General features: G+C 39.4%; 1 protein-coding gene and 1 pseudogene across 4 annotated transcripts in view; both read left to right on the forward strand.

The window, feature by feature from the left end:
- LOC111146476 (ectonucleotide pyrophosphatase/phosphodiesterase 2) overlaps positions 1 to 25,241 on the forward strand; it is a 79,217-nt gene that overhangs the window by 2,074 nt on the left and 51,902 nt on the right. For all 4 annotated transcript variants that reach the window (XM_022502033.1, XM_022502035.1, XM_022502034.1 and 1 more), the window contains exons 3-8: positions 8,648 to 8,803; positions 12,896 to 13,021; positions 15,034 to 15,094; positions 17,059 to 17,156; positions 17,376 to 17,455; positions 18,495 to 18,614. In XM_022502033.1, coding sequence (XP_022357741.1) covers positions 8,648 to 8,803; positions 12,896 to 13,021; positions 15,034 to 15,094; positions 17,059 to 17,156; positions 17,376 to 17,455; positions 18,495 to 18,614 — 641 coding nt within the window. The remainder of the gene's footprint in view (positions 1 to 8,647; positions 8,804 to 12,895; positions 13,022 to 15,033; positions 15,095 to 17,058; positions 17,157 to 17,375; positions 17,456 to 18,494; positions 18,615 to 25,241) is intronic.
- LOC111146732 lies at positions 24,529 to 24,883 on the forward strand (annotated as a pseudogene).

Genomic DNA, 25,241 nt, shown 5'->3' on the forward strand with positions numbered 1-25,241 from the left:
AGTAATTCATTATTTTCATAGTTTTTTTTTTTTGGCAAACAGTCATGAGGCCCTGGACTGACCACTCGGATCCTTAGAATCTGCTGTGTGGCCTTGGGCAAGTCACTTGGGATGTCTGTGTCCTTAGCTGTATAACGAGAAGCAGGCCTAGATGATTTCTAATTTTCCTTCTGGATTAAAAAAAAAAAAAAAAGCTCATGATTCTATCCCTTCTGTTTCATTGATCCTTGAATTTGGATGCGCTCTACTGGAGAACTTGGAAAGTATAGAACAGATTTATTAATCCTGAAATATATTTTGTGCATAATTATTCCCATACATTCTAAGAAGCAGCTCTAAGAACTACTGAGTCTATGTTACATCTGTAAAAATAATGTAATCTATATTGTAATGTGTACATCTAAGTGTTCTTAAATGTAGTACAGAATATTTGCTTTTTGAATTATTTAATTGTGGATTATTTTATTTATGGTATCTTCTAAAATAATCTTAGTGGAAATCCTACCTCTTTGAATCTTAGTGGGGATATGATGACGTTTACGTCTGAGTTTTAGGATTTTGGTATGCCTGAACACTTCTTATTTTTAATTTATCTGTTTCCGTAGTTTACCAGGGTTTGGGACACTAATGGTTGATTTCTCCTGAATAAAGCCCCGAGATGTACTTTGGAAACCAGGATGAGTGCGTCATGCAGAGAGTTTAATCATGTTCATCTTTTTAAAATGTTCTATGTGCCCTGAAAGGGCCTCCCTCAGATAATGTATGAGGCCGGTTACTCTGTAAGCAAGGCCTTCACATCAGAAAACACTGGGAGAACTTTTATATATGTATTAGGACAAGATACTAAAAAGGAAAGGCAGCCATTCCAATTTTCAGCAATGCTTTCATGTTCCAGAGAAATCTGGAGAAGCTCAGTGCTCCAGACAAATGGAACTCAAAGGGTATTAATTTATGGCTAGCTTCAGACTGTCCAGAGTAAGAGCTCCCATTCAAAAGCATGCACCTTCTTGCTTCGTAAACGTAGTTTCTCAGAGTCCTCAGGAATAGGTGAGAAAGTTCTACGCATGGGGCAGACCCTCACTGCTGTACTCTGGACTGGGATGTTAGTTTCAAGGCTGTGGCTGTGCAAACAGACTGTTATAATTAACTAACTAGCACACTTGTTGGCTGGTTTATTGTTAGGGCCTAGTGACCCATCGGAAGTAATGGTAGAATGGGATTTCTTCTACCAGATGGTAAGAGATCCATGGATTTCTTAGGAGATATGAAACGAGCAGAGCTAAGTATAATTCTCTTGGATAAATATAATGGGCAATCAGGTGCACGGGATGGACGGAATATGTTTTCAAAGAAAACGTAAATAGGAAGTGCACATCCGTTTGACATCTTTGTTGCATATGTCTGGGGGTAGCCAGCTTGATTTACCTTTAAGGTTGTGAGGGAATTTGTATGCATACAGGTGTGTGTGTGTGTGTGCGCGCAGTCACAGACATATGTGTATGTGTATGTTTGTGGTGCGGAGTGGAGGCGATTTCATTGAAATCTGTGATGGATTCCCTTTTAGTCTCCAGATGGAAATGGGCTATCCTCTGAAACACAAGACACTTAATACTTGCAAGGCACAGGGAAGTTTGTGAGCTTGTGAGTAACTGGCAAAGAGATACTCGAAAGCCCACCCAAGTCGTCATCATTTTTAGTGACTCCAAAGCTTAAAAGTGTGTGAGTGTGAATGAAATTCGTGGGCAGATAGACAAGGAGGAGTGTCTCTCACAGCTTTATGAGGAAAGTGAGTCTTTGTGAATCGCAGAGAAGACAACCATGGTAAGAGGGATGAGAAGGTTTGTGTTCGTCCATTAAGTCTGAGAATCGCCTTCTACAATAAAAAAACTGTCTCGATGATGGCAGAGCAGCATGTAGGAAACTGCAAAGCAGATAGATACAACAGCCATGATTCTGGAAGGAAGACCATGTCATGACTAAGATCATGTTTTGGGACTTGATGTTAAATAAAATGTGGAGTCAGGGGTGTTTGTTTACTGAGAGAGAGACAGACAGAGAAAGACAAGGAGGGGAGGGACAGTGGAAGAGGGAGAGAGAGAATCTTAAGCAAACTCTGTACCCAGGATGGAGCCCCACACAGGGCTTGATCTCACAACAATGAGATCATGACCTAAGCCGAAATCAAGAGTTGGTCGCTTAACCGACTGAGCCACCCAGGCACCTCGAGTCATGGGGTGATTTAAGTAAATGGAATAAAACTTTGCAGAGTAGAGTCTAAGGAGAGCACAGGTCATTCAGGGCTTTGTTAAACGAAGCTCTGGAATAGGGTTTTTTCATTTATCTTAAAACTATACAGAATTCTCTATCTTGTTGGTATACCCAGAAATCTTAGTCCCCCATAGTTACCACACAGATTCTCAAACCAAAAACCTTTCCAAATCATGTCTTCATCAGAGTCATAGACTGTGTACAGAATTTGAAAAATCCTTTGTGAACAAAAACAGTGCTATAGTTGTATTCAGATGATCTAAAATTTTAACCAGGCCCTTTTTAGCTCAGATTAGCCTGAGGGTTCGGATTTTCCAATCAGGTAAACAGGGATAATGTTGCCTTTTTATCGGAAAAGGTTTTTGAAAACAAAATGCCATATTAGGGGTGATGAGAATATAAGGTGTTAAGTATGTGATGATACATTTAATTTATCTTCCCTTATGTTTGAAGGCCAGTGTCTAAACTTTTACCTTTTCAAGTCGCTAGTACTTGTGATTTCGACGACAATATTTCCTTGTTTGGGGGCAGATTTGCAAACCATTCAGACATACTCTACTGACTACCATCCTAAATGCTACCTGAGGGGTTCAAAAGTTGAGCTAAAATTTTTAATCTATTTTATTTATGTCTCATAAATCAGTTTTCTTCTAGCATATGAGAACTTTCTACATGAGAATGTTATGTTTATAAATTCTTTAAAAGTGCAGGTGTCTGAAAACTTCCCAGGTAGGCCCATTTACTGAAAAAGTTGGTCCAGAATCTGACAAGGAGGAGAGAATAGTGGTGCTGCCAGAGTGGGCATCTATAGGAACTGAGGTCTTTAGGAAGCAGAGATACTACATGGAGACTCGTCTGTAAGGGCTACTCCCTGTGGGATAAGGTCAGTCATATCAGGAACACATGGCCACGGCAGTATGAGAGAGTATGACCAGAAAGGATGAATCATATACTCCAGAAGAGGCGTAAGACAACATGAAATGCTGGAGTTGGTCAGCATCTTGAATGTCGTCCATGTTGACAGCCTCCTTTCCCTGCGGTTTCTACTTCAGACACGGCAGGCAGACAGAGGAGAACCAGTTCTGTGTCAGTGCCCTTAAACAGGAGGCCGCATAACCACAGCCCACAGCCCCTTGTAAGGCTTCCCTCTCACTTTCAGGAAGCACTCGGGCTGAGGACCTCAGAGAACGGGAGGAAGAGACAGGGCGCAATCTCTCAGACCCTGGACACAGGGCCACCGCACAAAGCTTGAAGAAAGAGTCTTCCAGCTTTAGGAAATGAAAGGTTTTCAAACTTCTGTACTGCTTCCCTCACTGATCAACATCCAAATCTGAAAATTTCTGTTTTGCAGAGGGATTTAGAGGATTGATGGGGATTAGAGGATGATAGGATTGGGCGTCTGGGATGAACTCGTGGGTAGGTCACCACTCTTGTCATGGATTACGTCCTTTCCCAATGGCCTATTAAATTATCGGTAGCTTTTCCCCATATAAATGGCACCAGAATTCTATGACACTGCCTCTGTGTGGTAAGATGCCTATGTATGGTAAGATGGAACATTGTATTTGTTTTTAAAAGATTTTATTTATTTATTTGACAGACAGAGATCAGAAGTAGGCAGAGAGGCAGGCAGAGAGAGAGGGAGGCAGTCTCCCCATGGAGCAGAGAGCCCGATGCAGGGCTCGATCCCAGGACCCTGGGATCATGATCCGAGTCAAAGGCAGAGACTTTAACCCACTGAGCCACCCAGGCGCCCCCATTGTATTTTTTATTTTTTATTTTTATTTTTTTTAAGATTTTATTTATTTATTTGACAGAGAGAGAGAGAGAGAGAGATCACAAGTAGGCAGAGAGAGGGGGAAGCAGGCTCACTGCTGAGCAGCGAGCCCGATGTGGGGCTTGATCCCAGGACCCTGAGATCATGACCTGAGCCGAAGGCAGAGGCTTAACCCACTGAGCCACCAGGCGCCCCTGTATATTTTATTTTACCCTTTTAGAAAGACTTCATTTATTTATTTATTTAGAGAGTGGGTGGAGGGGAGGGGTAGAGGGAAGAGGAAGACAGAGAATCTCAAACAGACTCTTGCTGACTGTGGAGCCCAGTGTGGAACCCAATGACCCCGAGGTCATGACCTGAGTTGAAAACAAGAGTCAGATGTTCAACTGACTGAGTCACCCAGGTGTCCCATTGGAATGTTTTAGAAATAAGATTTTACTTACCTAAATGAAAACAATTTCACTTGGGTCTATCAGAATTATGAATTTGAGTGTAATAAATCACATTTTTACGTTGGTATTTTTTAAATCACGAAAAGCTTCTGTGAAAAATAAGGAACGTGTAACACTTTTATGCCTCTCATATATGTACATATATACCTGACTTAAAATTTGAAGTCCCTATTTTAAGAAAAGGGTCTGTAGAGACTGTAAGAGTTATTTTTTAAGATTCTGGAACTGAGTTGCAACTTTAAGCAAAATAGCATTATTTAAATATGTAACGAGGAAGGCAGCGATAGAATTTAATCTCACAAAAGCACCGGCAGATGTCTCGTAGGAAATTCTAAACCTCTGTATTTCTCCCACATTTTCGACTTGATCCTTTCTAGGTGTTTGTTTTTGTCATTTGTCTTCCTTGTTGGTTCTGAACTTTTATGGGCGTCTTGGTAATTATGAGACACCACAAGTCCTCATCACACTGATCCTGCAGTTTTATCACCCCGTTCAATAAGGTATAGAACCTGAGCGCTCAGACTGATGTACTCCTGATTTAGGTCACGTAAAGGAAAGCCTTACAGGTTTTAGAATTTAGACATATAATAAGTCAGAGAATCTTTCTGTGTGGGACCGGGTTAACATTTTCCAATAAAAAGCCAAGATCTAAGATCTGTCCTTAGGCTGGTGTGGGGCGGAGGGAAAGACATGAGACATGGGTATGGAAGGAAAAAGCCAGAAAAAAGAGCATGGGGATCGGAGCTTGTTATGGAAGGGGAGGGGATGGGATGGGCCCTGGAAAGGCAAAGTGAATGTGGCTCTACTCTATCACCTGATTTGACTAACAGAGGTGCGGAAGTTCAAATTCTTCAGATTATTGGACTGGAAGGACTACATGGATCCGTTCATCTTCCCACTTCTCTTGCTGCCATTGTCAGCAGAGTCCGAGCCAGCCAAGAGTGAATTTGGCATGTGTGTCCCCAGTCCGTACTGGCCCCCAAACTTAGCCTTACTTGTAAGCTGTTGGTAAACCTTGAGTCCAACACTTTTTACCATTTGTATATTTGCATGATGAACACAAGAGCAACGCTTCCTTCACAAAGCTGTCTTCCATTTAAGGCTTGGCAAAGAAGATTATCATTGGGGGAAGTGACTGAGAGAGAATCAATTATTTTCAAAAACAAAGTGGGGGATACAGTCAGAGAGTAATCAATCCGGTAGGGATACAGTAAAAATCACGTGACTGACATGGATGGAGAAAGGCTTAAAATGGCTAAAATTCCACACAGATGTTTTAAAAGTAAAGAGAGAAACAGGGAAGAGATCGTGATGCAGGAAAAGCAAAGGGCATGCCCGGAGGAATATTTCAAATGCGGGCTGGACGCCATAAAGAAGAGAAGACAGGACGAGTCAGCAACTACGAACAATGTGCCTTTGGACCTTGTAGCATCATCTCAGCGATAAGCCTAGCTGAGCGTATTTGTGTATGTAGCTTGTGGGAGTGAATTCTGCTCAGAATTTATTAAATGGCCACAGAGTCTGTCTAAGCGGTACCCCTAAATAAAAGAATAATTCAATTATAAGTGTTTTTCTTATCTTTGTTTTTATTATAGGGCTTTCTCTATTTTTACTTTTTGCACATCTCAACCTCTCCTCCCCCTGCAGTTTCTTATGGCCCGGCATGCACTGTTGCTAGGTTGGCCAAAGTCAATAGAAAAGTGTGGTTTTTGAACCAGAGGTACGGCACTGCATTGGAAACCCGACATTATTTCCTAAACTGAGCTGGTGTGGTTTGTACGTGTTTCAACATCCCAGAATCAACCATGCACAAGCGTTTCACATCTCATGGTCTAGTGAATCTGTTTGCTTTACTTGAACTGATCTGATGCCATAAAGGCTAGGATTGGGTGACTCTGACTTTTAAAAGGACAAAGGACTGAGGGATGGGCGGGATGTTCAGATAAATGGCTTCAGTGAACCTGGAAATGTTATTTAACTTCTGTTCTCTGCCTGCTTCTTCTGTTTGCTTGTTTTCAAAAGTAATACATGCCAATTGTAAAAAAATGAAAAATTCAGACACAGAAATAAGGAAGTAAGAGTATACATAGCATGTCATCAATAACAATTGTTAAGCTATTTCTATATAATATATATTATATAATATATACTTTATAAATAAATATGTACACAGGGATATAAATATATATGTTATATGTATAAGAGGGATAGAAATAAGCAAACAAAAGACATTTATAAAATCCTAGAAGTTTCAAACTACAGAAAGGAAAAAAAAAAATCCCTCTGCTTTTCTCTTTCTCAGTCATTTTGCTCAAATATAATTCCTGTAAAGAGCTTCTTATGAGGAGAGTGGTGGGGGGAGGGAGGAAGGTTATTGACACCTGTACCTTTCCTCAGTACCTCCGCCCCCCCTTCTCTGGCTCTGTTTTTATTTTTATATTTATTTATATCCTTATTGCTCTCCTTACCTCTATTTATGACACAAAATATGATGTTTAATACTATCATACTGTTCTGTTGCTTTGCTCTTAAAAAAAAACACATTAATATAATTTTATAGATCTTTCCATAGTACCCTACACAGCTCTAACTCATACTTTTTAAGGGCTGGGCAATATTCCATTAATGGATATGGTGATTCTTTTACATATATCTTGGTAAACTTGTACAAATATACATGAGAGGTGAATTCCTAGTAATGGAATTTCTGGGTGAAAGATTCATATGCATTTCCAAAATGTGTTCTATTTTACAAAAAATTTCATTCCTAGCAACAGGTAGGACACTGCTTACGCTTTCCATTCATCAGAAATTAATTATTTTGTAAGCTATGATGACAACAGAGTTGAATTTTTTCCAGTCGGCCAGTTATTCCAGCACTACTTACTAATTAATCCTTCTTTTATCTCCTGATTAATGCCTCTTTCTTTCTCCAATTGCTTTCATCATAAATAAATTCTCATATATTTGACTCTATTTCCCATTCCCACCTTCAGCATTGATCTACTTATTTCCTGGTATAAACTGTTTTAATTATTTAACTCCAGAATATACTTTACTATCTAGTCTTCACCAAATTATTCTTACTTTCAAGTACTTTTCATTTCATTTATTCATTTTTTATAAATTTTTAATATCCTCTCCAGTTTAAAAAACTCCTCTTTATATTTTTATTGTGGTTGCATTGAACCTTTAGGTTCATTTAGGAAAAACTGATATTTTTATAATATTATTTTTATCTCCAAGATGTTATATCTTTCCATTTAATGAAATCTTTTGAAATACCTTTTTGTAGAGTTTTAATGTGTTCTTCAGGTACGTCCTACGTGTCTGATGAAATTTTATACCTAATATCATATCTTTTAAGAACTATGAGGAATGGAACTTCCATTGAATTTTTGAACTTAATTCCTTATATAGTACAAACATGTAGAATTTTTATCTCACCTACTTTTTCCCTAAAATTTTAGTTGATCCTGAGATTTCTAGATATATAGTCATATCATAGAGAATAAAAAGGATTTATTTTTGACAAGCTGAGATTATGGTGTTCATGTTTGCGTAACTCCAGTTATGAGTGTAGATTTAATGGCTGGAAGGGGTCTTACAAGTCTTCTATTTCACTTCTGTATGTTCAGACTGTTCTTCGATCATTTAGGCTCAAATCTCCTTACAAAAAGTTACAGCTTTTCAAAGAGGGACATGAACTCTTGTTTCTAAGTGTGTACATCAATGTTCTCTTCTCTGTTGGCATCGTTAACATCCGCAGAGACACTAACCCTCCCAGATTTGTAGTAATAATAATTATAAACAGTAAAACAAAACCATCAGCCAACATTCATTGCACTTACTGTGTTTGACAGACTGCTAAGTGTTCTGCATGGATTGTTTCCTTGAATTCTCATTATAATCTCCATTTACTTTCGTTTAATCCCCCCACTTTACAGATGAGGAAACTGGCAGGAGGTTTGGCGACCTGCCAGGGGTCCACAGTGACCTGCCCAGGGTTCACAGCTAGAAGGTGATGGTGCCAGGCTGCTCAGCTAGAGCCTGACTGTGTCACCATGCTGTGCTCCTTCCCACTGCCCCTTCTCCATGATGACAGGACCCATTTCCCAATCCCATTGCCGTTGCCTCTTGTATCTTGCAGTGTTATCGGACTCCCCCTGGACCAACACTTCTGGATCATGCAAGGGCAGATGCTTTGAACTTCAAGAGGTTGGGCCCCCTGACTGTCGTTGTGATAACCTATGTAAGAGCTACAGCAGTTGCTGCTATGACTTCGATGAGCTTTGTCTGAAGACAGGTGGGTAAATTTTGGGTCCTCTGGAGACTTGGTTGGAGAGCTTAAATGCCCTCACTGTTATTCTCCCTGACATTTGCACCTTGCTTTAGTCAAACCAAACTGTGTGTGTGTTAGTTTTGTTTCTTGGATGATTATTGATTGTGACTGTTGTTTGCGTACCAAGCCTACCCAAAGAACGTTCTTTGCAACTGCAGTCATTATTTACTGATTCTGGAAATATTTACGGCCAGGCTCCCCCCCACCCCCAATCTCCATCATCTGTCTCTTGCTATCAATTCCCACATTCACTGCTAGGGTACATGGACTGAAACTAACAGCATTCTTGTTTTTAATTTTCTGTTTTAATTTTAATTTTTAAAATTTTTGCTTCCCTGCTCAGTGTACAACATTTGCGTTATTTCATCTTATCACGTAGTAACTATTGGCCTGCTCTGATGTAATTCCCCATTCTCTGTGCAGGTGGAAAGTTGTTATGGAGTTCTACCTGGGGTCTCATGCTCAGGGTAGCTCCAAAATATTCCTCTCAGTCATCCTGACCTTTCTTGCCATGTCTGCTCTACTGGAACCATCAGTAGAATATACGGACTTCAGAATGAATACACTTGAGTTGAGAAGAAGCAGTTTGGAGACATTTGTCACCCTACCTGCTCTGTTTCCAAAGCCCAATGTTTTAAGTAGGACCCCAGAGAAACCTTGTAGGCTATCCAGCACGCCTCTGGGCAGCACTGTATGTAAACTCTGAGAAAGATGACCGTCAACAGTGCCAAGATCTCTAGACACAGCTTCCTTGACAAGTTATGACTTGTTTTTGGACTTTTATGGTTTAAATGATTCTTTCAAAAATCTGACTCATATTATCATTGATATTAGCCTTATATTTCTAATGATATCATTAGAAACAGAGATGTTATTCTTCTTTACTAAAGAAATAGCCCTTGATTTATATAAAAACCGATGCCAACTCCCTTACCAGTTCTGGTTTGTTTGCTTTTCCCCCACCAAACAAGAAGAGTTTTATTAGGCTGTTTTCTGTATAATACATTTTCCAAAAAATGTAGCCATTTTTTTTCTTGTTACTTTCCTTTGGAACTTCTCCCAGGTTCCTTAGCCGTGGGTCTGTAAACTTAAATGCTGAGAACCTTGTAAACTGAACATATGGATGGAACAGATGTTCTAGTAGAGCTCTTTGGCTCCAAAACATTATTTCAAACCAGCAGCCTATGATTGCTTGGCACCGGGGACCTAACCGATGCTCGTTTCCTTTGCACCACGAGCATCTGGCCTCTGACATGTCCTCTCAGAGGTCCAGATTCCTGATCTTAGAGCTCCTTGCAAAGTTTAGTGGATGTCCCCGCTCTACCTTAGCTCTTTCCGAATGTCGTTCATGCCTCTCTTTCCAGATGTAATAAATACAGATGATAACATTTTTGAAGTAGTTTATTTTCCTGTGTACCAAGATAACATATGCCAAATGTGGAAGAATCAAATATCAAATAATAACAAAAGGTTGAAGGAAAAAATAAAAGTCCCTGAGATCCTACAGGCCTCAGAGATGGCCTACAAGCCACTTTCCAGAGATAAGCACAATGTTTCAGTGTAGACCTTGACTACTATGTGTGTGTGTGTGTGTACATGTATTTATATGAGTGTATATATGTATATGTCTGGGAGGGGATGTGTCTATACTCATATATCTCTTTACACACCGCCCTTTTGAATGTCTAAATAGTATTCCATTGAACAGATGCAACCTGCTTCTTGAGTAACTGATCATTATTTAGATTTCCCCCAATTGTTGCTATTATGAAGAATGTATCAATGAATGTAGTTCATGATTATTCAAATTTTGTCTGTTTTCCATAAGACAAATTCCTAGGAGTGGGATTTTGAAGCAAAGTGTACATTTTAAAAATATAAATATATGATACAAAATTAATACTTCTCAAAGTTTATATTCCTCTCAAAAGGCACAAGAGCCTTTCAGCACTCCCTTTTCAACATATTCTCACTTTTAAAAATACATATTTTCACTAAAAAATTGCTTTTTCTGATCTAATAGGTAACTTTCTTATTATTCCATAAGGTTAATTTTTTTTTCTGTTTATTTCCATGTTTGTTTTCAAAATTATACAACTGACTGACTCCTACCTTGCTTGTGGTTCACTCTGAACCCTGGCTTTTAAAAATTCCATTTTTACACAAAGCCAGTAGTTCCTCAATAAATTCAGCTTGTTAGTAGTGATTTTTTTTGTAAACAAAGAGATTTTCTTATGAAACTAGAGCAGCAATAAAAGTATATGTGTTATATGAATTATCCTTGAATTGGGAAAAAAAATCAGTCCAAGTAACCTTGGAAAATTGCTAACCATTGGGAATAGCAGGTCCTGGATAAAGGAATTTTAAGCATTTCATCTGCTTGGAAAGCGAAGGCAGAGGAAGAGGGGATATCAAAAAAATCAGAGAAAATTTGGATATAAATGTAATTCTAAAAGAAGGGAAATTAAACAGTAGTTGTATGGTTTTCTAGCATGGCAAATAGTACTTCTTTATTCATTTATTCATTTAGCAAAGTGTCTGTTGGTAGAATAGTACTAAGTAGCAACATAGCTTCCTAAAACCATTGCCTTCCACTTACAATATATAATAAGGGATGAAGACCCCAAGTGTCCTTAGCTCAGAGAGGGTTTTCTTGACCATTCTATGTCAAGTAGCATCCCCTTTCCACCCTGTCACTCTCTATCAGTACCATCATATTATTTCCTTCATAGCACTTGACATGAGCTGAAATTATCTTGTTTCTCCTGGTCTGCTTGCTGATGGTCTGTCTTTCCCAATTGGAATAGAAGCTCCATGAAGATGTCCTGTCTTGTCTTTCTTGTTCTTCATGACCCACCCACCCCCCCCAGCACCTGGAACATGGAAAACGTAATAGAAATATGTATTGAATAAATGAATTCACTATGAAATTTCTTAGTACATCAACCCCGAATTTAAAGAGTTGTGTTTTATTTTCATGATAATTTGCAAGTAGATGGAATGCATGTTCATGGAACACCTAGCATGTGCCAGGCACACTCTCAGATACTGGAGACATAATGGTGAAGAGAGACGTGTTTTTCTTTTTCCCCCTGCTATGGAACTTCCAGTCTAGTAGATGAAAATGCAAGCAAAAAAATATAGCACTCTCTTTTTTTTTTTTTTTTAAAGATTTTATTTATTTATTTGACAGAGATCACAAGTAGGCAGAGAGGCAGGCAAAGAGAGAGGGGGAAACAGGCTCCCTGCTGAGCAGAGAGCCTGATGCAGGGCTCGATCTCAGGACCCTGGGATCATGACCTGAGCCAAAGGCAGAGGCCTTAACCCACTGAGCCACCCAGGTGCTCCTAGCACTCTCTTTTAAATGAAAATGTTAATTTTCTTAAATATTTACTGTTGATAGAATTAAACCATGAGCTCTGAATCAAGTATGTTCAGACAGAAATCTGTAACCCATCTATTGGCCTCCTGGAGAGGAGGGGCTATGACCCCTCATTGTAGATGGGGCCATATTTTGGTTGATGGTTGGCACTATGAGTGTTTTTTCATATCCCTTTAAACTCTACAGCTCTCTGTTTAGGACTGGACCCTCCAGCTGCAACTTAGAGCAGGAGAGGATTTGGTTGCACTATCGTTTGTAATTAAATCAAACTCATTAATGTCAAGTAAAGCTACTTTGGGAAATAAAAGAGCCCAGCTGTAGTTACTCTGCCTAAGATGGTGGAAACACCTATCACAGGCTTACACACCATACATTTTCCTGTTTTTTTTGTTTTTGTTTTTGTTTTTTAGTACAGTGTACAAATGGTAAGGGTTCTATTTTTCCAGAGGAGCCCAATTATGTTTGGCTTCGTACTCTGATTTGAAAAATTAGGAATTCAACCTATTTGTAAGTCCTCCAAATATCATCTAGGCCTCAGGCCAACTCTAATTTCACAAGCAGATTAAATGATGTGGGATTTTAGCTCTTTTTGTTGGCAACACTTGTGAGCAATTGTGGCCTCTTTCATTTGGTTTGTGAGAAGCAGTGACAGTGTTTTATTGTGCCGATTTCAGCGGGCGGCTGGGAGTGTACTAAGGACAGATGCGGAGAAGTAAGAAACGAAGACAATGCTTGTCACTGCTCAGAAGACTGCCTGGCCAGGGGAGACTGCTGTACTAATTACCAAGTGGTTTGCAAAGGTACATGTTTCCGTGGGTTGGCTAGAGATTTAAAAGAATAAAAACTGGAGATGCTCCAAGGAATCTTGGATGTTGGGGCTTTAACACCTTGGATATGGGTTTGGAAGGAGGGAAGGGGTTGTGTTTTTAAATTTCTCATGCTTTTTTCTTAATTTTGCTTCCCTGCATTTCACAGATCTGAAATAACAAGGAAATCGCCCCAAATTCCAGAATGTAGTAGAATCCTAATAATGAAGAGTTTACTAAAGTTCCTGTCTTGGTCTTAGATCAGGTTGTCTAAAAGCAGAGCCTGAGGTGGAATTCCATGCGTGGAATCTATTGAGGGAATGCTCTGTGGGAAAACCACATAAGGGAGCAAGAAGGAGGTCAGGGCAGGGGGGCAGCCAGCAAGAATGTGGTTTTAGAGGAAGTCTCACCTTGGTGTGATTTACTGCAAGGTCTGGAAGGTAAATGATAGCGTTATTACCCTTTGAGGCTGGGGGAACATGGCTTTTGTACCCATTGGATGTAAGCTATAAACTGAAGCACTAGCAGCAGCCTGAAGATGTGTGTACCAGCTGGTAAAGAGGGTCGGGGCACGCACAGTTCCTGTTGTACCCCAAAGCTCTGCATGCATATCTGTTCTCTTGGTATGGTCGATTGTGGAATATGATGGTTTTATTCTAATAGTAAATACCAGTCGGTGAACTAACAAAAATATAAAAGATGACGTTTCTGTCTCTAAGGATTTGAAGTTACCATAGCACCCAATTATAGAGGTTAATGGAAAGATCCAAGAATCTTTATGTAAACTTTGCAAGCCCCTTTATTGTCAAAATTAAGCCCTTCTTCCTAGCTGTGCCATGGAACATTTAAGAAGAGTTTCTGTGAAAAGATTTCAGGAAAAAAGCAAATCCGTTCTGAATGTGTTTCATGTTCAGTTTGTGGTGGGAAGGTATTCCATAAATCCTGAATTTGGAAACTTTCCCCTGCCCAAAGAGTTATTGTAACTTTTGATAAATCATACAATCAACTGAGACTCTTATTCCTTTTCCTTCCCCACCCCCCATGTAGTAAATGTAACAATAAACCACAGAGGCTATTAGAAGAGAAAAGACCAGAAAAAGTCCTAGGTGTGGCTGGTCATTGAACCATTCAACATTGGGTTTTGCTGGTTAAAACTTCTAGTTGTAGTACTTTTGTGAGAGCCCTGGGTGAGTAGACATGTGGTAAAACTCCCCCCAGTTTAAGGACCATGTTACTAACCTACCCAGCTGTCAGGAGTCAGATTCTTATTGACCAGGGCGATTTCCGATTTCCGATGGTCAAAATACGTGATGTTTATTTGCCTTAGGGCCATTTAAAGTAAATGCTTTTTGATAATTTTCATTTTCTCCTAAGGAAGCCTCGTTGTTAATGTTTCTTTGGTTTTAAACCTGAACTCTTTTCTGTTCTCCATTCTTGACGGGGTAACTCAGGAAAGCTCTTGGACCCTGGAGGAAGAGAAAAGTGAAAGAGCATTGATTTTTTTTCCTAAATTCACAGGCTGAACATCCACCCAGGGGCAAATCATCTTTCTCTTGCAATCTTCCAATCTATCATTCCTGAGCATTCTAAGCCTTTCCCCGCAACTGAAGGGAAGTTGTGCCATAGTTTCTATGGCTCTGAGATGTTCAGTGGTGGAGAAAAGAATGTTCTGTCTAATGACCAAACAGTTTATTTCTGGAGGGAAACAAACATGAAATTTTGTTCACTGACGCCACTGGTGTTTTTATCTACAAACCATTTAGACTTAGAAGGCTCGCATAAACACCACTTGGGGCTATTAAATATTAGCTTTTCCATTATGTATGGGTGTACTTTAGTAAGCCAAACCAACACTGGACTTTATTTCAGAGTTTCTGTTTAGATGGTGTTCCATAAGCAAGGAGTATCCAGCAAGACACGGACAGGGCCTGGGGTTGCGGTCTTTAGGGCTCTGGCTGGCATTGACCATGAGATTCACAAGTGAATTTACCCACTTTCCCTTATAGGAGAGACACACTGGGTAGATGACAACTGTGAGGAAATAAAGACCCCAGAATGCCCTGCAGGGTAAGTGCCTTTTATAAACATGATGAAGTTTTACATATTAGTTGATAAAACATCCCAGGATCCAGATAGGTAAATGGTGACAAACAATGTAAAAGCTGAGATCATCTTATACAGGTAAACTTATACTCAAGTACTTGTAAGTGATTAATTCATCGAAAGCTAGAATGCACATCTTGAAGTATTGAGTTTTTATTTTATTTTTTTAAAGATTTCATTTATTTATTTGAGAGAGGGGGAGGAGCAGAGGAAAAGGGAGAAGCAGTCTCCTTGCTGAGTAGAGAGCCTGACGCAGGGCTCGATCCCAGGATGCTGGGATCATGACCTGAGCCGAAGGCAGAGGCTTAACCACTGAGCCCCAAAGTAGGGAGTTTTTAAAACATTTTCTTCTATTGCCTCTGCACATATTAAAGACTGAATATCTTCTATACTTCACCGTAGCTGAAGATTTTACAAAGTGTATGTAAATACCACCAGAGAAGGAAAGATACATTTCTGGCATTGATTTGTTATTTGTTATTTATTTTTTGGTGCCTTTTTTTTTTTTTTTTTTTTTTGAGTTTTTTTCTGGGAAGGCTGCTTCTGCCTTTTTTGGCAGGGGGGTGGGGAGGACTACAGAACTTCTCAAAAATATCATCCAAGCTGGTAACTCCTACTGGACGCTGCAGGAACTTGACAACTACTGAACGCTGGGGTGCAGCCGGGCTTGAGTGACCCCACAGCTCAAGTGCGACTGGCGTGAGACACTATGCCTTCCAGGAAACTGCTGAAAATTCATGGACCCTTAAAATGCCTGGCAGAAAATAAATCATCAAGTGTGTTTTCATGAATGTATTTGTGCAAGTGGATTTTTGTTTCTCAGCAGCATAGCCTGCGACGCAAAATCCGAGTATTTCGATATTGTCTTGATTTTCATCTCCTCCTTTGGCTTTAATGAGCCACTCGTACCTCTTTGGACTTTCTGAATGGAATGGCCGTCGTTTCTGACTGTTTAACATGTGTTCAGTTATTTTTGGGGACAAAGCAGTCTAGCAGTAGAAGCCCGTTAATGGAGAATAGTCACAACTATAATGAACTCATCGATAGTTTCATGCTATATGCTTTATCTGTGACGCATCTGAAATACGCCTTATTTGTTATGTGGCTTCAATAAACTCAAGTCAAACTACCAGGAAAAAATGTTTTTCTGCAATTTAGTATTCTCAAGTCTGACCGGCCAATTCTGTCCTCAGACTATAACAGAGGACCTATTTTATTAGATCCTGCTCTTGTTAAATGAATCGTCTGGTCCTTTATTGATGAACTTTTTAAAGGTCTTCATTAGTTTTTATTATTTTTAAAGTTATTTTATGATTAAGCCTAAAAGAATTCTTCTGTAAGTTTTAGGGACAAGAGTGCCACTGCTATAAATTTCATGCTCATTTACCCATTCATTCATGTATTTGATAAGCATTTATTGAAGCCCTACTAAAGGTCTATGAAATAGAAAGATGGATAAGACATAAACTATGCATCAAAATAATGTAGTATGTATGTGAATGAGAAAAGAGGTATGAATTAATATCTTAAAGGAATTCAGAAGTGTGAGCAGCTAATGTTATAGAAAAGGAAACCTTGAGGTGGGTTTTAAGGAATGAATAGGAGTTTTATGGGTAGCAAATGGGAGAACACCTATTCCAGGCAAATAAAACAACTTTATACAGTGTGAAAAACCTTGATTGTAGTGTGAGAGATGGCAAGGGAAATCTGGAGTCCAGTTCCTTCCCTGGCCATTTTATGGCCTTGGTCACTTAACTCTGGACTTTGGTCATCACAAATGCCATGTGGCTGGCAGCCCAGGCCTTAACCAATAGCCTCACTTGAAGTTTCTTCTAGGAAACTCCTGGTCTCAGTTGTACATAATGAGAAGGTACAATGGAAACTTTGTAGCAGGACGTTTTCTAAAGCTTAATATGTTATTCTTGAAGGTTTGTTCGCCCTCCGTTAATCATCTTTTCGGTCGATGGTTTCCGTGCATCATATATGAAGAAAGGCAGCAAGGTCATGCCTAACATTGAAAAGCTAAGTAAGTCCTTTTCATACTGTATTCTCATCAGTATCCATGATCTGCCCAGTGCACGCTCAGCTATGAGCTTTGAGAGCTATGGACGAGTAGATGTAGTCTATTATTTGAAATACAGAAGTGATTGTAACTGAAGTCTTTGGTGGTTTCTGAAGTGGAGTCCCCTACGTGAAGTGACTCCTGTTGGGTCTCTTGTCCTAATGTCTGAAATTCTGTCCCTAGGGTCTTGCGGCACACACTCTCCCTACATGAGGCCCGTGTACCCAACAAAAACTTTCCCTAACTTATACACTTTGGCCACTGTAAGTATTTTTTCTCTCTTTTCTTTCTTTTTTTTTTAAATTTTAATTTTATGTATTTATTTATTTGAGAGAGAGAGAGAGAGCACACGAGCAGGGTGGGGAGGGGAAGAGGGAGAGAGAGAAACAGACTCCCTGCTGAGCAGGGAGGGAGGTCCCCATGTGGGGCTGCATCCCAAGACCCCGAGATCATCACCTGAGCCAAGGGCAGATGCTTAACTGCCTGAGCCACCAGGGTGTCTCCTAAGTATTTTTTCAAAGGATGTAGATTCAAAGGGTGTGGGTGTAGATTTCATCCTGAAATTAATTAATTAATCCTGAGATTAAAAAAAACATGTTTCTCAGTGGTCCAAGAAAATCTGTCTGTTTTCTATCTTGTCTGCCTGAGCTGTTCACGGTAAGTGTCTTTTACAACTTTGTCGGGGACCAAATCTCACGGTCGCTTCAAAACGGAAAACTTTTTTTCAGGTACTGTTCTGTTTGAACATATACATTAAGCTTCTGTCAGATACCACAGGATCTGTTGTTTATTTTCTGGGTTTTCAAATAAAAATATTGACTTCAGAACACTTTGTTTTCGTTTTCAGATACTCCCAGTCCTACCTTCTTTTCTTCTTTAAAAACACAATTTGTTTATTTATTTTGTTATTATGAATTCGAGGGGTTCTGAGGTAGAAGTAGAACTTAGGGAAAAGGAAAAGTGTATTTATAAATAGAAGCTTCTTCCGAGGCACATAAGTGAATTTCAATCTGCAGGTTAACTTATTGCAATAAAAGTTATTGTCATCTTACTGAATTGCCACAGTTAAAAAACCCCAAATATTAGCTTTCTTATCATCATGTTAAGTTTCTCAGATCGCTTATGATTAATAAGACAACATTCATGTTTGCTCAGACACACACAGAGTCTACATGTATCTTATATAAATTTGGAAATTAAATATTGCTATACAACTTCCTATGATAAGAAAATATATGATCGAACTCATTTGTACAGATTATCATATTGGTAGTTTAACAATAAATTTTCTTTTACACAAAGGGACTATATCCAGAATCACATGGAATTGTTGGCAATTCAATGTATGATCCTGTATTTGATGCCACTTTCCACCTTCGAGGACGAGAGAAGTTCAATCACAGATGGTGGGGAGGTCAACCGGTAAGTTCTGCGTTTTGTGTGTACGTGTGTCTGTGCACTGAACCATTTCATCCCCAAATTTTTACCTGCATAAAAGATGCATATAATTTCCTCAGACTTGGCAATGTTTCTGCCCTTTAGTGTTGTGTATATATATCTGTGCACATAATACCTATATATATGTGTAAATAATGTGTATATTTCTATGTCCATGTGTGTCTCTATATATGTGTGTGTATGTGTAGGTGAGGTTATGATTATAAATGTGCCAGAGGATAAATGTCTTCATTAGATGCTCGTGATGGAAATGGTGACAGAAAGGCAAATTTCAGAGACATTTTGAGGAAGGAATATATAGTCAGATCTTGCTGATTTACTAGATTTAAGGGTACGATGAAAAAGAGAAGTGGATGATTAGGTCTACCCCCAAATTTTGGCCCAGGTACCATATGAAGAGAGACAGAGAAACTTGCTGATAAGAAGGAGCTCAATGAACCCACCGGAAATTCGTGAATTCTTTTGTTTAATCCAATTTTTGAAATTCTTGGAAGTTACATGTAAGTGGAACCCTATCTTCATTTTGGACCAGCAAATTAATACTTTGAAAGAACTCATCCTGTTTTCTTCAGATCTAATGGATGGGCAGAAAGTAAAAAAAGGATGTAGGGGGCTTTCTACATTATATCTTTCCTATGACTGTATGCGAGGTTAGGCAACTTAATTTGGTCAGACATGAGCAAAAGGGCAACGTGAGACAAGGTTGTTGAATGTGCAGAATTGAACCAAGAGCACACGCCCCAGGGTAAAAGGGCCAAGATCCCCACAGGAACACAACCCAGTGTACACAGCCAATGAAAAACATGCAGAAGAAAGACAGCAAATGGTCCCACCTTATGTCAACTCTGACTGGAGGCCATTACCCCACCGGGGCTCTGGTTAGGACAGAGAGCTGAGACCCTCGTGTATTGGTCATGACATGGCCAGTGTCTGCACACATCCGTGAATCTACCATCCCTGAGCAGTTCCATACCCAGAAATCTTTGCTCCAATCTACGGGCAAGCTAGAGAACAAAAAGTCAGAAAAAAATGGTATTGCTTTGATTAAGGTCATTCATGATTACAAAAATAGATGCATGCCTAACAAAACCGTATGCAAAGCTAAACATGGTCTTCTCATTTAAAAAAAAAATAAATATTGGAAGACTCCTTGTATGTCTGTAGAAGTGTTTCTTTATAGTAGAGGTTCTGATTCTGCTGTCCTTGTTTAGGCTGGACTCCCAGAAGTCTGTGATGACCTGAGCTGTGAGCTTAGTGAAATTGGTTTACAGGGTGGATTTCACAAAGTTTATGATAGAGGAACATTTTATGTGTAAATAAAATTATTACCATTAGATTTCTGTCAAGTATTGCTCATCGGCTTTTTATATTCATTTTGTCATGGAAGCAAAGTTGCCTGAGGAACCACACAGGAGATAGAGAGAAATAGTAATTTTATCAAATTGGATCACCTTCCCCAAGCATTGACATTAATTTCCCTCTGGGTTGGCATAGCTCAGAAGATCCGTCCACATCTTCACTAACTTCTGCGGAAACAGAGCAGAGGGAATGCTGCTAAGTTGCCCAATGGAATGAAGTAGTTTCCAATTCTGTCTGCCTATTTCCTGATTCTCAATGTTGACAGATTTGACCAAGTTTAGTGTTTTCCTAGTGTTGACAACGATTTACAGTGAAATCTGTACTTCTGATTTAAGGGGACACCATAAAAATTTCAAGGAACATAGTAGCTATAATTTAAACACGTATTTATTATTGAAATTAAGCATATACAAAGAATATAATGGCAGAAACTGTAAGGAACTGCAGAATAAGAATATAAGAAACTAGAAATATTAGAAGAAGAGATGAGCCTTAACAAATATTTCTCAGGCATTTATCCCATCTTCTCAGAGGCTTATGCATTTCACAAAATCATCAGTGGAAAAAAATAACTGGAGTTGAGAAAATATTTATAAAAATCTTAGGTAATGAAATTAAACTCAGTTTATTTTTACTGAATGATGAAACCATGAAAGACATTTGGCTAAATAAGAAAGGAGTCAGAGTAAATGGTAAATAAGAACCACTAATCCTACTTTAAAATTTAATAGATGGATGAGGCATTTGTATATCATGCATCTGAAAATTTGAATCTTACATTAGGCTTCCAAAAATAATTAATTTAATTTAATTTCACCCCTCCCCCCCTTTTTTTTGTAGCACAGATACAGCCATTTTAGCCAACTCAGGTCTGCTTTTAATCTGTTAGTCCTCACAATGGGCTGTTAAAAGCTGTCATTCACTTTATGATGCTACAGTTCTCCTACATATTTTAATGGGATTCTTTTTGTTGTTGTCATTGCTTTAAAATTATACTTGGTTCTTATTATGACAGTACGCTCCATACTTTTATTGAAATTCCTTAAACGTGTTCATTTCTTTGAAAAATCTCTCCGCTCTAATCCTGCAATTTCTGAAGATATCTCAGTGGGAAATTCCCTGTTTGGTTTAAATCTGGACTCAGCAAAGGGCACAATGAATGAGACTCCCTACGAGACTCCAACTCCACAAAAGATGGGGATCTGAGAAGCCCCCCCCCCGCCCCCCCAACAATGCAAGTCCTCCGAAGCCACAGTTTCTAGAGCAAGGCGTTTCCGGGAAGAGCAGGTGCTTTCTTACCACTCCTCAAGAGGCTTGGTCTGCCGCTGCATCAGCCAGCAGGAGTCATGCAGTGAGCTGGTCCAGAGACCACCCTCGTGAATTACTGTAGTGGGAAAATGCAAGAACGACCGCAAAGAGAAGCAGGATGACATTAGAGCAGGCATGAAATTCCAGCCTTAAAGGGTTGGCTTGATGGAAAGTGCCAGTCATTGTTTACCTCTCTTTCTGCCTATTTTACTATCCTGCTATTGGGCAGTTTTGCTGTCTTTTCAGGAAAATTTTATTTTTTATTTATTCTGTTGTTTCTTCCCTATAGATTGCTATAAATCTGGGCTTCCCTCCCCTTCTTTTTACTGTATCCTAAGGTACTTAGGTTGGACTCTGCTCTGCTCTGAGGGGCCTCTAATGCTCACTTAGCTGCTTTGCTCCTAGACTCCTAGCTATCTTTCAAATTTCAATTGAAATATCTGTCCCCAGGTGGTCGCTAAGCTCGTCCAGCCCTGGCTAAGCTCAGGACCCTCCTTTGGGTTTCCACATTATTTCTGTCATAAATTTGACCATATATTTTTGAAATTATTCACATATCTGCTTTAGACTATGGACCCCATGGGGGTATAATCTCTTTATTCTCAGGCTGTAATCCACAGCCTGATGCATTCAGGGGCCCCACTACTGTGTCTTGGAATGAACTTGAACTGGACCATACCTGAGGCATGTTTGCCTGTACTTTTTCCTTGTAGTTTATCAGTCACTGTCTTCAGGCCCTAAGCACTTCCAAAGAGCCACACGGGCCCACAGTCTGCTCTGCTGCAACCCCAGTCCTCATATGGTAGCTTGTTCTGATCTGAATCTCAGTAAGTGATTTCCTACAGCAGAAGCTACAGCCCCAGCCATCCCTCTGGTCTCCGGGAATTCCATTCATCCTGGCTCTGTGCTTTTGAATGCAAAGGAATCATTTCCCTGCAAAGAACTGCTAGAAACACTACAATAGTAGCTCATGTCTTTGAAAAACTTCTTTGCTTATTTTCTTTTTCAAAACTTCTCCCCTTCTTCTATTCACATTTAATTTAATGTGATCATGTGTTGGATTTCACATTTAAATCCTCTGATTCCAGTGAGAAAGCATTTTTTAAAAAATTCCTAATAACCTATCAAGTAGGTGCAAAAATTTTCCCACTTGTTCCGTCTTCAGAATGTCGTAAGTAAGACATAAATGTTGAAAACTGTCTCTAGATAAAGCAGAGCAGTGGAGAATTGTTGGCATTAAAGGTGGGAAAACCAAACCAGTGTCCTGTCAGGTTATTTTTGTTGTGCTGTTTTTCCAGTCTTGGGGGAAATTTATATTCATTCAAATTCAGAGAAATACTGATTCCCTTTTCTCTGAATTAACAAGGAACTTGAAACTTCTCTCTCTCTCTCTCTTTCTCTAATGGCCCCAGAGGCTCAGTTTCAATATTTTTTTTTTTAACCAACATTTTAGTGACTTTTTTCCTCTGTAATTACTAGAATTAATTTCTGTGTTCAGAAATATGATGTATACATATGACCTACAAAGGAACTTTTAGAGCTACTTATGATCTGATTTAACTTAAGAATGTCATGCTTCAATCTCCTACCATTTGCTAAACCTTGACAGAATGACTGCATTACCACTAGGATCCCTTGGTTTGAGGTTTTTAAATGTTTTTAAATTTTAAATATTCTTCCATTTGTTCACTTTTTGCACTTTTCTGACCAAGCTCCCACTTTTCTTTTGGAAAATATGGCCAACGTGATTTGTACCGAAAAGCAGGAATAATATTTTTGCTTCCTTTTTTTTTTTTGAGAAGAAATAAATTTTTAAAAAATGTTTTATTTATTTATTTGAGAGCGACAGAGTGTTGGGGGGCTGGGGAGATGAGCAGAGGGAGAGGGAGAAAGAGTCCTCAAGCAGACTCCCCGCTGATCACAGAGCCTGCCATGGGTTCAGTCCCAGGACTCGGAGATCATGACCTGAACCAAAATCAAGAGTCAGATGCTCCACCAATTGAGCCATCCAGGTGCTCCAGGAAAAATAAATAAATAAATAAATAAATAAATAAATGAATAAACACACACACACACACAAAATTATATATATAAACAATTATATACAAATATATATAAATAAACAATTACCATTTAATTGTCTTCATGGTTTGTTTGCTTCTTACAGTTGGCCAATTTTTTTTTTCTAATAACAAAGATGTTAATTGTCACTGTAAAAATCTGGGGAAGTGCACAAAAGTATAAAGGGCATATGACCCTAACTTTGCCCTTGGGAACATTTTAGCACACTCCCTTCTGCCACTCTCTCTCCCCGTGCTCTTTCCTTATACCATTGCAAAGATCCCTTCTGGTGCTCTTTTCCCGCATTGCTGAGCTAAAGGTTACCCATAGGGCTTCCTGTTACCCAGATAATGCCAACATCAGCATAATTCTACAACATAACTTTTGAAAGTGCGAGCTCATCATTTGGCAAAATTGCATTAAAAATTTCCGTTAGAAAACCCCAGATTAATCTTATATTTCGCAACTGCAGGATAATGCCTAGTACAACTTATTCGTAAATATGAAGGCACTGGATTTTGTATGCAGTTGTTTGGATAGGAAAACACTAGCGTGAGTCTCTGAAATTAAAGTAAGTTTGGAAATAGATCATTTAATGTAAGAAACTGGTTGGGGCACCTGGGTGACTCAATTCATTAAGCATCTGACTTTTGATTTAGCTCAGGTCATGATCTCATGGTCGTGGGATCCAGAAGGCAGGTGATCCAGAAGGCAGGTGAGGGCTTCAAGCTGATACGGGAGTCTGCCTGAAATTCTCTCTGTCCTTCTGAACCCCTCCTTCTCTCTCTCTCTCTCTCTCTCTTTCTATGTGTTGTGTGTGTGTGTGTGTGTGTGTGTGTGAAATGGTCTCTCTGGGATCTGATGTGGTTTTGAGTCATTTGGTGGATGCCCCGCACAGAGTTTTGACTGAATCTTGACAGTAAGGGTGCTGCCAGTGAGAAAGAATGGACGTGCCCAGGCCTGGACATGACCTTTCCTTATGGGCCCAGTTTCAAATGACCAATGCAAACTCTATGAAGCAAAAGGGTGCATGGCAAATTTCTTTCTACTTCCCAGACATTGCATTTTCTCAGTTTCCAGAGGCAGTTGGTGTGGGTAGAGGGTGGGCTCATGTTCTCTTGCCAGAGGTGGGATAGAGCGCAGGGTTTGAAACTTGGCAGACCATGTGGACCAGCAGCAGACCACCTACACTCTAGAAGAGTCCCTGGGTGTCATCAGGCTTGGTCTGGATGAACGAATTTATACGGAAATGAGAAAGGACAGAGAGATTTGAGGCAGATTACATGCTTATGATCAACATTTAAATATGATACTGGGAACTGTGGAAGAAACTGTGACTACTATAGAAATTGATGAGAAAACACACACGGAGATATATAGATCAATAAACTGGAATATTCCCGATGCTCTTTGTCTGGGGAGATGGTGTTGTACTAGTTGCCCTCTGTGAAGAGTTAGCTGAAACAAAGAATTTACCGTGTATGGAAAATGGGAGATTTGCATGATCGCATCTTCAAGTGTAGAAGACATTCAAAAGAGAACCCTGCCCAGATTTTGAGATTAAGAAATAATGACCAAGGGTTGTTCCACTCCCAAAATGACTTGGCTTGCAGATAACTCAAAAATTCATAAACTAAAGGGCATCTTTTTTTTCCTAACCCTTTCAGAAACATGATCACCAAAAAAAAAAAAAAAAAAAGAATGAATTCTGGTTGAAACAAAATGAATTTTGAATCCTGGTTGGCCTGCGGACCCCCAGCATGCCAGAGTTTGTCTGTAAAGCAGAAGGATGCTCTGAACCAAAGTCTGGAAGGGCAGTCAGAGCCATCAGAGATCCTTATCTCTATGACCTATCCCTATGGG

The sequence above is a fragment of the Enhydra lutris genome, unplaced genomic scaffold (assembly GCF_002288905.1).
Source record: "Enhydra lutris kenyoni isolate GAN:26980312 unplaced genomic scaffold, ASM228890v2 scaffoldscaffold14, whole genome shotgun sequence".
Lineage (NCBI taxonomy): Eukaryota > Metazoa > Chordata > Mammalia > Carnivora > Mustelidae > Enhydra > Enhydra lutris.